The sequence below is a fragment of the Colossoma macropomum genome, unplaced genomic scaffold (genome assembly GCF_904425465.1).
Source record: "Colossoma macropomum unplaced genomic scaffold, Colossoma_macropomum, whole genome shotgun sequence".
NCBI classification, from domain to species: Eukaryota; Metazoa; Chordata; class Actinopteri; order Characiformes; family Serrasalmidae; genus Colossoma; species Colossoma macropomum.
In genome coordinates, this window is record NW_023494801.1 from 6,616,055 (window position 1) to 6,628,289 (window position 12,235).

General features: G+C 43.8%; 1 protein-coding gene across 11 annotated transcripts in view; it reads right to left on the reverse strand.

Moving 5' to 3' along the window:
* Positions 1 to 1,460: 1,460 nt before the first annotated feature.
* gpatch8 (G patch domain containing 8) overlaps positions 1,461 to 12,235 on the reverse strand; it is a 50,351-nt gene continuing 39,576 nt past the window's right edge. For 8 of the 11 annotated variants that reach the window (XM_036589195.1, XM_036589196.1, XM_036589200.1 and 5 more), the window contains 5 exons: positions 9,073 to 9,140; positions 8,864 to 8,950; positions 7,398 to 7,541; positions 7,054 to 7,184; positions 1,461 to 6,771 (listed from right to left, as the gene is read on the reverse strand). In XM_036589195.1, coding sequence (XP_036445088.1) covers positions 2,796 to 6,771; positions 7,054 to 7,184; positions 7,398 to 7,541; positions 8,864 to 8,950; positions 9,073 to 9,140 — 4,406 coding nt within the window. In that variant the 3' untranslated portion in view covers positions 1,461 to 2,795. Of the gene's footprint in view, positions 6,772 to 7,053; positions 7,185 to 7,397; positions 7,542 to 8,863; positions 8,951 to 9,072; positions 9,141 to 12,091; positions 12,134 to 12,235 lie in introns of all 11 variants that reach the window. The other 3 variants (XM_036589203.1, XM_036589206.1, XM_036589205.1) reach the window with 1 other exon arrangement.

Consider the following 12,235-nt stretch of genomic DNA (forward strand, 5'->3'; position numbering starts at 1 on the left):
ATTTATTAAAAATGAGTAAATAACCCCACAAATTGTTTTTCCATTACAAATATTAATGTATACACATCTTGAAATTGATTTAGAAGCCATGATGTGTGTGGAAAAAGTACCGACATATGATCAGATAAAAATATACCCAAAGTATAATAATATAAATATACACAAAGCCTAACTGTATTTACACAGAAACTAAAAAGAAAAAAAAAAAAAGTAAATTGTTGAAATGACAAAATCACCAGTGATCACAAAGTCCAGGACCAGAAACTGGATTCAGGGTCTGGAGACCTTAAGACATTAAGTTTGCAGACTAGCTTGAAGCTATTTTACCAGAAATGATAGAACAGCCTCTAGAGATGAGCTTAAACTCCTCAGAGCGTGGCATGGTGCACATCAGCAAAACGAAGATGACTATTGACCTGAGCAGACTTGTAAGACGAGGGATATGTACCTGTAATCAATAGGACTGCAGCAGAAAGTGTGATTATTCAGGACGTCTTGTAAACATTCAGCAACTCCCACCTCAACAAAGCAGCACAGCAACACATTGCTTTATTTTGCATTTTCATACAGCGAGTTCTACACCTGTGATCTTGATTTTGAACAAACTCTACTATTGTATATCCTAAAAGTAATGCTCAATAAACGCATCTAGAACTGTTCGGAAAAAAAAAAAGTCACAGCAGCTTTAAACGGCTGACGATCTGTACCATCATGGAGTTACACTGGAGAGCATACTGACAGGCTGCTGTATCATCACCTGGAAAAGAAAAGTCACTATCACTGACCGCAACGTACAGCAGGTGATTAAAACCCAAATTCATCAGTGGAGTCTCATCTGTCTATAAAGAAGGAAAACCACAGTGCACACCCCTAACAGCCTACTGTCCCTTAAATGAATGAAAATGTAAGATTGCATGAGAATCAGGGTCTGTCAAGCCATCTACACATACTCATGGTACCTCTGCCCCAATCATCTGTGCGTACTTAACATCTATATAATCTATGTAAATATACAGAATTTGACTTTGTATACAGGCATAATTAACCCTACAAGAAGAATCATATGGTGTATTCAAACTGTGCTACCAGTCACTTCAGTATTTTGTATCTATGTTTTGGTCTATTTTTTTATATATATACACTTACCTTTGAGTTTGCATGTATTATGTGTCGTCTTTCTTTACCTGCACTCTCCTGCATTGGGCATATTACCGTTTACTGCTTACTTCTTGTTGTGTGGCGCATAGTGATTATCATCCTTGCATCTTCAGACTGAAGTTTTTGATGTACAGCATGCCTGTCTATATGTCTAACGACAAACAACTGAATTTACAGGATATGGTCCGTGACCAAGTCATTCTCTGATGGCAAATGACTATGCAAATCAAAGCACAGGAAGAGCAAAGAAAGGAAGAACAGTAAACAAATGCATGCAACAGCACAGAAAGCACGCTTAAATAGTCATTTACATCTCAAAACGCTTTATTTTCTGACGCATCGATAAAGAATAAAAAAAACTAAATACCACTGCTGCCATTTACAGTCTGATCTGTTTCCAAAGGTGACTTAACAACACTTGTAAATCCCCTGTCAGTACAGACCCCATCCCCGGACCACCCCAGTTACAGCAGGATAGCCCTCTGTAGTACCAACCCTGACCAAATTATTTATTAATCCATTTGTCTGCTCTGTGTTTGTTATTTCACTGTGTCCTTTTTGTGTAGTAATTTTTTTTAACAGTTACAAAGGTGTATTATTTTACAATACGCTTTTGTCTATGATGACTATTTACAAAAGACTAATTATACAAGGGGGAAAACTCAGCAAAAAAAAAAAAATACTGGAAAATAATTTAAAATCAAACAGAAAATAAAATTATTGCAGAATACTACAATCATACAGTCCTTACATGATGCAAAAGCAGCATCCTGATGTACAATTTTTTCAGTGCAAGTCAAGTCCTTGACAAGGTGGGGGTACCCCAAAACAGTGTAACTTTCTGTGACGTCAACATTTTGTGAAGCGCTTTAGTTTTTACTTCATATTACTGATTTACGACAAACCATTGAAAACAATGCATTTAGTATGACAAATATGGCTTCAATCCATTCCACATTATTTAAATGTTCCTGTTTTTGTTACTCAGAGGATAAAGTATTTTGAGATAACTCTTGATCACTGGCCTGCACTGGAATTGCCCAGGTAACATTTTATTATGGCTGCAGCCAAGTAATCATTTTATTTCCATGACCAGCTCTTCATAAAAGGACACACAATTTCTGCAATTTACAATAGTTTATCTTGACACGGACATCCCAACACCCTTACACAAAGTGAGTTTCCAAGGAATCACCCTCTCTGCATACTATAGGACCATAGCACTGATCACACCCCCAGCCTATGGCTTCAGCCATTGAGTCTCTTTGGCTGCACGGGAAAAATGAGATCAGCAACAATCACCATAGGAAACAACAAAAATTCTTAACAAATGTGAAGATCTCACTTGTGAGCTAAATCTCTTGCTCACATCCCTCAGGAAACTGCCTGGGTTCAAAAGCGTTCTTCATGCAGCTTCTCTGCTTTTACCAAACACACAAATAATAGTGAATTTCCAGATTTTTTTCAGTCTAAGGAGGTTTTCCACTTTGTCAATTGGACTGATGTTCTCTCTTTAACACAGTAAAAGGAAAGAGAGGTTGACTGGTAGTCTGGAGTATGTCATCCAGAAAAAAAAAAAAATCTACCCCTCACCCTCCTTTTAGACTGCAGGGACTTCATTCTTTTTGCAAAGTATCTCAAGAGCCATGGCTTGGGGGATGCTGAAGGTCCTGGCCTGAGAAGATGGGGTGAAGTAGGGGATGGAGCTGCAAGGCAGCTGCAGCAGCTGCTGTTGCTGGCCGAGGAGCGAAGAGAGTGGGGTAAAGGGCTGCGTGAGGGACATGGTGCAGAGCTAATGGGGCATGGTGGAGCGCAGAAGCTGGTATTATATGTATAGGCTGCCCAGAGAGAAAGGCAGAAGGGTGGGCTGGGATCAGGCCAGTGTGTCCCAAAGAGTGACCCAAAGAGTGACCTAATGTGTGGCCCAGAGGAGATAAGGATATGGGGGTCAGGTGGTGTTGGGGTATATGTACCTGGGCTAGCTGAGCATGAGCAGGATGAGGATGATGTGGGGTGTGAGGGTGGATGCCCATTGCTGTGGCGGCTGCATGGTGCTGCAGGATGGCATGCTGCACTGTGGTAATGGAAGTGGCTGATGCTGCCGACACAGTGGGCTGCTGGATATGAATTGGTTGCAGAGCAGCAGGCGGAGGAGGAGGTGCAGGGGCGAGATTGGCAGCAGCTGCCAAGTTGGCTGCGGCTGCAGCTGCAGCAGCTGAGGGAAAGGTCTTCACCTGCTTTGCCAGAAGCTGTTGCTGGATGTGCTGCTGTGCTGCTTGTTGTAGCTTGCTGTATTTCTCCATCTCCTCTGGGGTAAAAGTGATTGGTTGGCTCTCCAATGGTGCCAAGCCATCCTCTTCAGCCTCCATTCCCATGTTCTCCTCTTCCATATTGGACATAGGATAGCCTGGATAAGCATGCATGGGTGCTTGCTGGCCCATGTCAGGTCCCATTAGACGTCCGTCCATGATTTGGTTGTTGGGGTCCTGTCCTGGCTCACCTTGATAAGCAGGCATAATGTTACCCGGATCTTGCTCAAATACTGGCCTTTGCTCATGGAGCACTTGAGGTTCTGAGATTTGGTTTCTGGTCTCATCTGAGACTGCATTTGAGATGGGTTCCTCCGTCTGTTGTTGTTGCTGCTGCTGTTGCTGCTGCTGTTGCTGCTGCTGCTGGGGTGGTGGAGGAGGTGGTGGGGGTGGTGGAGGAAACTCACGAATGGGCTCCACCAGGATTACCTCACCACTGGAATCAGAACCCTTTCCCTGCCCTGACTTTTCCCCATCGTCTGTCCGCATTAAGGGAAGTAAAGAAGGTTTCTTCCCTGCCTGGAGCTTACCAAAAAGGGGTAATATGCCCTTGTTTCCAAGAGCTGGGGGAAGCTTGGGCCCAAAGTAGCCCTGCGGAGGGTCCTTGATTTTGATGCCCGGTTTACTTACAGTTCCACCGTCTTCACCACCCTTGCGAGACTGGACTTTTTCAAGAAGCTGGCGGGCTGTAAATGAGTTCCGATGCTCTGAAGCACCTCCACCTTCCCTCAATCCTCCACCTCCCCCGCTTCCTTTGGTTGCTTGTGTTGAGGAACTGCTGTTCCGTGCCTGCGACCGGGACGACGAGGACCTTGGAGACTGTGAGCGATATATGATGGAGCGGTTAAAGTCACGTCGGTGCGTGGAGCTGTCTGCCCGTCGGCTACGGCTGCGGCGGTGCGGGGAGCTGGATGAGCGACTGGCAGAGCTGCGACTGCGACTGTAGCTGCTGCGTCTGTATGAGCGAGCACTGCTGCTCCGGCTGCTGCGACTTGAACTGCGGCTACTACTGCGATGGCGCCTCCGCCGGTGGTGCTTCCTCCGGCTGTGAGAGCGCGAACGTGATCGAGAGTCTTCTTCCGAAGAAGAGGATGAGTAGTGTCTCCTGTGTGACCGTCCACCACTTCTTCTTTCATACTCTGAGTCCGAAGAGCGCCTTTTTGACCTGCGGTGACGTTCTCCATCACTGTAGTCACTGTAGCTGTCAGAGTAGCTGTGGCTGTGCCAACTGTACGCACTACTGCCTGCTGAGGAACGCTCTGAGCTGCTTGTATATGACTGACTACGAGACGTCTGACCTCTGTTGCGTCTATGATTGCGGTCTCCTCGGCGAGATGAACGGCTACGTGAGCGACCTGACCGTCCCGAGTCCTCGCTGCGGTGACGCCTCTGTTCACGTGAAGGTGTAGACCGCCGATGAGGAGGGCGGGAGCGCTGAGATGAAGAGCCACCATCTTCTTCACTCTCGCTGCTGGGAGGTCGACCTCCCCCTGGACTTTTCTGAGCAGAAGCAGAACAGGACGCAGCACTAGGGTCAGCTTTGAGACGTTTCGTACCATTGTGCTCTTCTGAAGAGTTGGACTTGCCTGCACTGCCCTCCTCAGTCCCTGATTTTTGAGACACTTCTTTATGGGGTCGTTTTCTCTTTGCTCCCTCTGAAGCCGAACTCCCACCTCCTCCTCCTCCTGTAGTCTGTGCAGAGGAACTGACCCCACCCTTGTCATCTTTGTCTTTGCCTTTCTGTTCTTTACCTTCTTGTGCCTTTTCATCTTCGTCTTCCTCAGCATGTGGTTTATTTTTGCTTTTCTTTCGTTTGTGTTTCTTTTTCTTTTTGGTCTTTTCTCCTTGTGTCTCTGTCTCCATCTCTCCCTCTGCAGCTGTTTTCTCTTTTTCTTTGCGCTTGGAACGCTTGCTTGACTTCTTGTGTTTCTTCTTCTTTTTCTTTTTCTTGGAGCCCCCAGCTCCATCTTCAGTGCTCTCCAACTTGTCTTTGTTCTTGTCTTTGTTGTCACCCTCTGCAATCTTTTCTTTTAAGGATTCTTCTTTTTTGTCAGTGCTGGTATTGGGTGGTGTTACTGCTTGGCTAGTCTCTCCACTTGTGCCAGCAGTGCTGATGGTGCCTTCGGTCTTGGATCCCTCTCCGTTATCTCCACTAGCGTTAGCTGGCTTGGCAGGTTTGTTGGCTTTACCTCCTCGGTTGCCTTTGTTCCGGGACAGCTTAAAGTCAAAGTAAAGAGGGTTACAACTGTAGGAGAGGGAAGGCTGGGCCTTGGTAAACTCTAAGAGCTCAGAGGGCCACTGTAAAGTAGTGCTTTCATCTTTACTTAAAACAGGAAAGAAGGGCCCCGTTGGTATGCGGGGTCCAGTGTCTTGAGGTTCAGATGCCCCTTGTTTAGCTTCTGTTGTTTGGGAAGTAGTAGTTGAAGGATCCACACTCCCCTCTACTGCTGGGGTGCTATCTGATCCTTCTTCAGTCTTTACTTTGGGAGATGAAATAGGATCTGTACACTGCCTCTTTGTAGCCTCTTTCTCTGCTTCTTTCCCTGCGTCCTTCTCTGTTTTGGAGACGTTGTCTTTAGCCTGTTTTTGTCCCGCATCTCCTTCTGTTGATGATGTTTTCTCTTCTTCCGCCTCTTCGTCCTCCTCTCGGCTGCCACACTGGTCTGAGGCCTTCATGAAGAGTAGGAACTGGAAATGGGGCTTGACCCGACAGTGTGCAGGAGGAACATAGTGATAATACTGTGGCTCTTGTCCAGAGTAACCTTCCTCCTTTTTCATCATCATCTTTAGTTTGTTAAGGGTGGAGGCCAGTGTTCCTCCATCATCACCCTGTGGCTGTTCTTCTTCTCCTCCACCTGTGCCTCCTGCTGTAGCTTGTGGACTATCAGTGCAGGATGCTGTACCTCCTTCCTCCCCTGCAGCTTTCTCTGCTCCTTCTTCCTGTCCTTCTTCTTCTTCCATTGCTTCTTCTCCTTGGTCTGCAAACACAGCAGCAGCTGTCTCCAGTTTTACTGGTGCTTTCTTGGCGAAAGAGAAGGAAACACTGACTTTAGCAGCCTGGGTCCCTCCACTCGGTGTTGGAGAGGATGTGTTCTTACGAAGGGAGAAACTTATGGCTGGGCCAGGTCTCGGTGAGCTCTGACCACAAAAGCCAGAGTTTCCCTTATCCTCCCCTGATGATCCCTCTGTGGTACAGTCTGTGGTCATAGGAACACCATCTACATTTGAGAAGCCACCGTCATCACCCTTATCTCCATCGACTGCCACTGTTGTCTGCTTGAACATAGGCCCACTACCAGAAACGCTGGAGAAAAAGATGAAAGAACAAAAAGGTTTCGCATACAATGCTTCTTGGCATAAAAATGTGAAAAAGGTAATTTTGTTAACAAGCTATTAGCCATCAACAGGCATGGCATAATTTATGTAATGTCTATCATTTCTATAATTCAATCAACGTTGTATCAGCATTATTGACGTCTGTTTGCTTTCATTCATTGTTGGCAACATTAGCACTTTTACCGCAAGAAGCAAGTCATGTAATACTGTTGTACTGCCATGAGGGGACAGTAGTGGACATTTTACTCACCAGTCTTGCTGTTTCCTCTGCTCAGCTAGCTCATGTAGACGCCGCAGCATTTTCTCCTGCTTCTTCCCATCCTTACGGGAACGTGAAGACACATTTCGTGCAAATTCCCTCTGCTTCAGCTCTTTCAGCCTCTGTGGGAGTGAGCAAAACACATTTAACAAGAGGGAAAAGATGACTATTATCTGGTATTAGTGATTACAGCTGTTAAATAAAAGAAAGAGAGAAGAAAAACAAAAGGAGAGATTTACTGTTATTACCATCAATACACAAATATATGGCAACGAACAACACAAAATGTCAGTAAATGTCATTCAGGCAGTGATGTCTGTCATGATCTCCCTCACCTGTTTATGTGCATGATCATAGGAGTTGATGTGATTGTCAAACTCCTGGTGTTTCTGATACTGCTTATCACACAGCTCACAATAGAAATTAGCTCTCAGGTCTTCCAAAGCCTTGGCGATGGCTTTCTCCTTCTCAGCATAATCCTGCAAACCCGAAAATACTGATATGAGGTACCCTGAGATATGAATGCTATGTAGTCAGAAGAGAAAACATGGGAGTGTAGGGGTGTGGGAAAAACTCGATTCTTAGATGCATCGCGATGCGGACGTGAACGATTCTGAATCGATTCACAAATCGATCCGGCTGTTTTACGAGGCTGAAGTCGCCTCTCATTCGCCAGCTTCTCGTTCTAATTTTCCCGTTTCACCTTAAATTCTGCCTTAGGCGCCGAATGTAACTGCTGCACCATTTAAGGTGGAACGGGAAAATTCAAAAGATAAGCGAGTTCATTTTCGCAACTTTTTTTTAACTCTCGTTGCAGATTTAACCAACCGCGCTGCTTATAAATGCGAACAAGTCCTCCAAATGTTCTTAATCTCTGTTTTTTCGTTCGCTACTGGCGAGGCCAGACCTCGGTGCTATGTGACCTGCTGTCTGCTCTCAGTCGTTGAGAACCAGGGCTTTCGCGCTATGCTGCACACTTTGGAGCCGAGATTCAGCGTCCAGTCTTGAAAATAGGCCCCCCCCCCTCTCTACAACAAGACCAAAACCGAAGTTATAAAACCACCAAAGAAAACGGGAAGGATAGCTGTAACGCGCTGCGTGGACACCCATTACCACTGGATCTTATTTCAGGGCAACAGCGCATTTTATCGCAGATGAGTGGCAGCAGCGTCTCTGAATGAGAGCCTTCTAGTTCACTTGCCACATCACCTCCATTTGATTTATTAAAAAGATTTTTAGATATTTAAAGCAAAGTATTTGTAATGATCCGTAATGCATTTACATTATGGATCATTACAAATACTTTGCTTTAAAACTACCAAGTCCTCAGACAGTAGGAAGATAGAAATCCTGTATAGAGAAAAAAGATGCATCGAGATGCATCGATAATCGTTTTATAATCGCATTGCAGCCCTCTGAATCAACTCCTATGGGAGTGCAAAGAAAATAAAACAAGACACACTATGAAAACAGATACCTTAACACTGTACAGTGTTTACGTATCAACATGTTGCTAGCACATGTCCAGACCTGTCTGAAATTTAGTTATTTTGTGTAAACATGTATATAGTTGTATGGGGGTCATGGGGAAAAACCTAAAATGGTCATAGTTTATAGGCACTTCCTGATTTCTGTCAGGAAGCTAACATTTCAGCTAATACCAATTTCATACCTCAAACAAATTGCTCAGAAACTGGGTAGAGGGATTGAACAGAAGAGCCAAGAGCAAAATAAACTCAACATTTCTGTAAAATGACTTTTTTTTTTACGTGTTGAGCTAAACCCTGCACTTGAGTGTCACCTTGTACTTCTGTCGCAATTCCTCTGTGTCTTCTTTCTCCACTTCCAACACTCGACGCTTCTCTGTTGCATCTTCTGCATAGTCCAGCTGTCAACCATCAGACAAATGGTCAAAGGTAGAGAACTTAAAACAATAAATAAATAAATAAATAACAATAATAATAATAATAATAATAATAATAAAACAATGTAACAACACTTTCCCCTCACCTCCATCTCCATGCGTCCCATCCCCATAACGTCATATTTGAGGATGATGGGCACAGGGTCGGTGCGTCCTGTGAAGTGAGGGGGGAGAGGCAGAGAGAGAAAGGGCAGAGGTTAAACTCCAAACACGGCTCAAGAGACAGCGTGGGTGGGACAGCCTGCTTAGAGCACAGGGTGCTGGGTTAGAAAGACTGCCTTCAAGTGCAAGAGACCAGAAAGCTACAGTGAACCAAACGCTACTAGCCATTCTCACAGCTTAGTGTGCGGCACTCTGATTAAATGGCTGTGCCAGGTACCACAGTGTGACTTGCTAGACTGGATACTAAGAGAAAACACACTATTATTGTAGCTCTGAAAAGCTATTAGTTTAAAAGTGTTTCTGCTTTAAAAAAAAGCATGATTTCTTTGTGTTTAAAATAAATCAGTTTGATGATCTGATGAACAAATAGGGGAAATTCTAGAGCAGTTCAGCACTGCTGAAGGGAATCGGGGGGGCAGAAAAGATGTCTTGCTGTCAAACTTGTCGCAGTGTCCCCACAGTGTCCCCCCTGTTCAGGATAATCCATCTTGCTACCTCCTTTCCTCTCCGCAGTCTGCACTGTACTACGTCTGAGGACAGGAAGCACCTGATTTGGCCTGGGGGGAATGTGTGAGAGCGGCAGGGAGAAGAGGAAGTCTCTGCATTTACTGCACCTTGCCACAGCACTGCGACACTATGCAAATACCAAATATAAATGTCTCAGAACTGAATTCTGAACAGCTGGTATCAGCCATCTCTGAAAATCTCAGTAAAGTTATTCCTAAAAGCCTTCAACCAAAAGTTCACAAATATTAACCAGCAATTTTCTCTGCTCTATTACTGCTAAGCTTAGCTAGTAATCTGTAGTCAGTATGTACATGTAAGGAAACGCAAGCTGTGAAAAGAGCTAGATCAAATAATAATTAACTTCAGGAAAAAAAGAACAAAACCAGAATGAAACAAAAGGAAAGAAATAAAAAGACAATCAAAACTACTCGGAAATTGACACATAATTGCTTAATCCACTCATAACCAGCCAAACAAAGCAGAGAGAGAAAGAGATAGAGAGAAAAGAAAGAATAAGGACACAAGCACTGAGCTACAGCAGCAGAGTGATGTCACGGGCCAGACGTTGCCATGGTGACAGTGCAGGGTTTTTAGGGGGTGTACTTACCTGAGAGAGTGGGGAAGGGGAGGGGTCAGATAGACAGACACACAAACAAGTCTCAAATGAAAGAGAAAGGCAAAAGAACAGAAGTCATACTAAACTGCTGCTGCGGAGGCTGGCACCATGGTCACATTCAATCAGAGACTCCAATCAGTTACGTAGTTTGGTTTCAGTTTTTTAACTCTTCCTCTTTTTTGCCATCAAAATTCATTTGTTTTTTATGTGCAGTTTTAATTTAAAGAGGTCAGTTCATGCCCTTGGGCTGAGGCAACACAATGCAAACAGCTGTAACCCTAAAGCGTCACCCTTTTATGACTGTGCACTTACTGAGTATCACAAAACTAAGGGCTAGGAATTAATTCACCGTGGTGTCAACACTAACTTCAGTATTTTCTCAGATCTTGTATGCCTACAGCTGATGACATACTCTCTCCAAACGGCATCAGAATTTGTCCAAAAGCAAACGTCTGATGTAACAAGCAGTCATGCCTGTTTTGAACTGTAGCGCTCAAAAGTGAAAGTGAAGGTGAAGCATGCTGCAGTAAAGTCAGAAGCAAAAACAGGACGCACTGTAAATCATGTAAAACTTGCATGCGCATGTTTTACATGACATTAACATTGTATTAGTTTTTCTTACACCAAGTCCAACCTTTGCAGGCCCTAATCAGGATGATTTTCAAAGAATTTCAACCAAAATAAACCTATTCAGGCTATATTCTAATAAGTGCTAGAGCGATAAAATGTATTGTAGCCAATTATCAATGCAAAATTAAACAGAACTACATATTTAACACTCCAGACACTTAAACATCCCTTTTAAGGCTTTGACTATCAATACTAGGCAGACAGAACATATCTTAGTAATGGAAATACTTGACAGATTGTGGGCAGAGACACTTAAACCTTGTCACTTAAATATATACCCTTTTTAACTATTATTTGAACATAACTAAACCCCTCTCTTAACACTAGGAAAAAAAAAAAACATGGAAAAGCCATGCTTGAAGCGCTGCCACAACATTAGAGATGTCTAATTAATTCCTAGCCCCCGAGAAAATGAGACACGTCATAATTTCCGAGCTGCCAAGCTGCTAAGCCTAGAGCCTCAGCCCAGTGGTACAACTGTTCCCGTAATGAAATGATAGAGGAGAGCGTGCAGGACGATTAGGGCCTAACAGGACTCCAAACCTACAATCAGATTCCCTGTCTGAGGACCATTTGCATGGTAGAGGTGTTAACTGATAATAATACTGAACAGACATTGAAGTACCTTGTTAGAATATGACTTATTTTAATGTAGTACTGATGTGCATGCCAAAAAAAGCATATCACACACTTCACAGCACAGCTAATTAACAGAGCTGTGAGGCAAACACACTGAATTTGAATATAGTCAGGTCATCTGATCAGTTTATAACATAAGTAGGTCGGAGTCCCAAATCAGGCCCAACCTAATCTATTTCCTTCCCATCAATCAGTGTTTTGGGAACAATCGTGACGTCTCATCTAGCATTAAGCATTCCAGTGAAGAATGTGCATTGAAACGAAAAAAAGGGGAAGTGAATCACAAGATCTCCCAAAAAAACTGAAAACAAACGAAATGAGAAATGCTCTAGAAGAGTAATGTAAATTGCACTGATACACAGGCAGCAGAATGACGACTAGAGACAGTTGAAGCTTATTAAAATACTGGTGCTCTGATGACGAGAATAAAAATGAAAAGAAAACAATATGGGAGGGAGGGTTAAAAATTAAACTGAGCAAAACAAAAATTCAAAGGATAAACAAAATAAAAATAAAGTAACCAATTCAATCAGGGGAAAAATAACATTTACCACTAAGTTTACCATCAGCACAACATGGCCAGGATCATAACGCTGCAAAAAAGAAACACCAATTGGTTAAGCAGGAAGATTGAGGCACACAGAGAGGGGTCAGGGGGTCAGGGGTGAACTGTTAGGGGTCGGGGTTTAGGGACT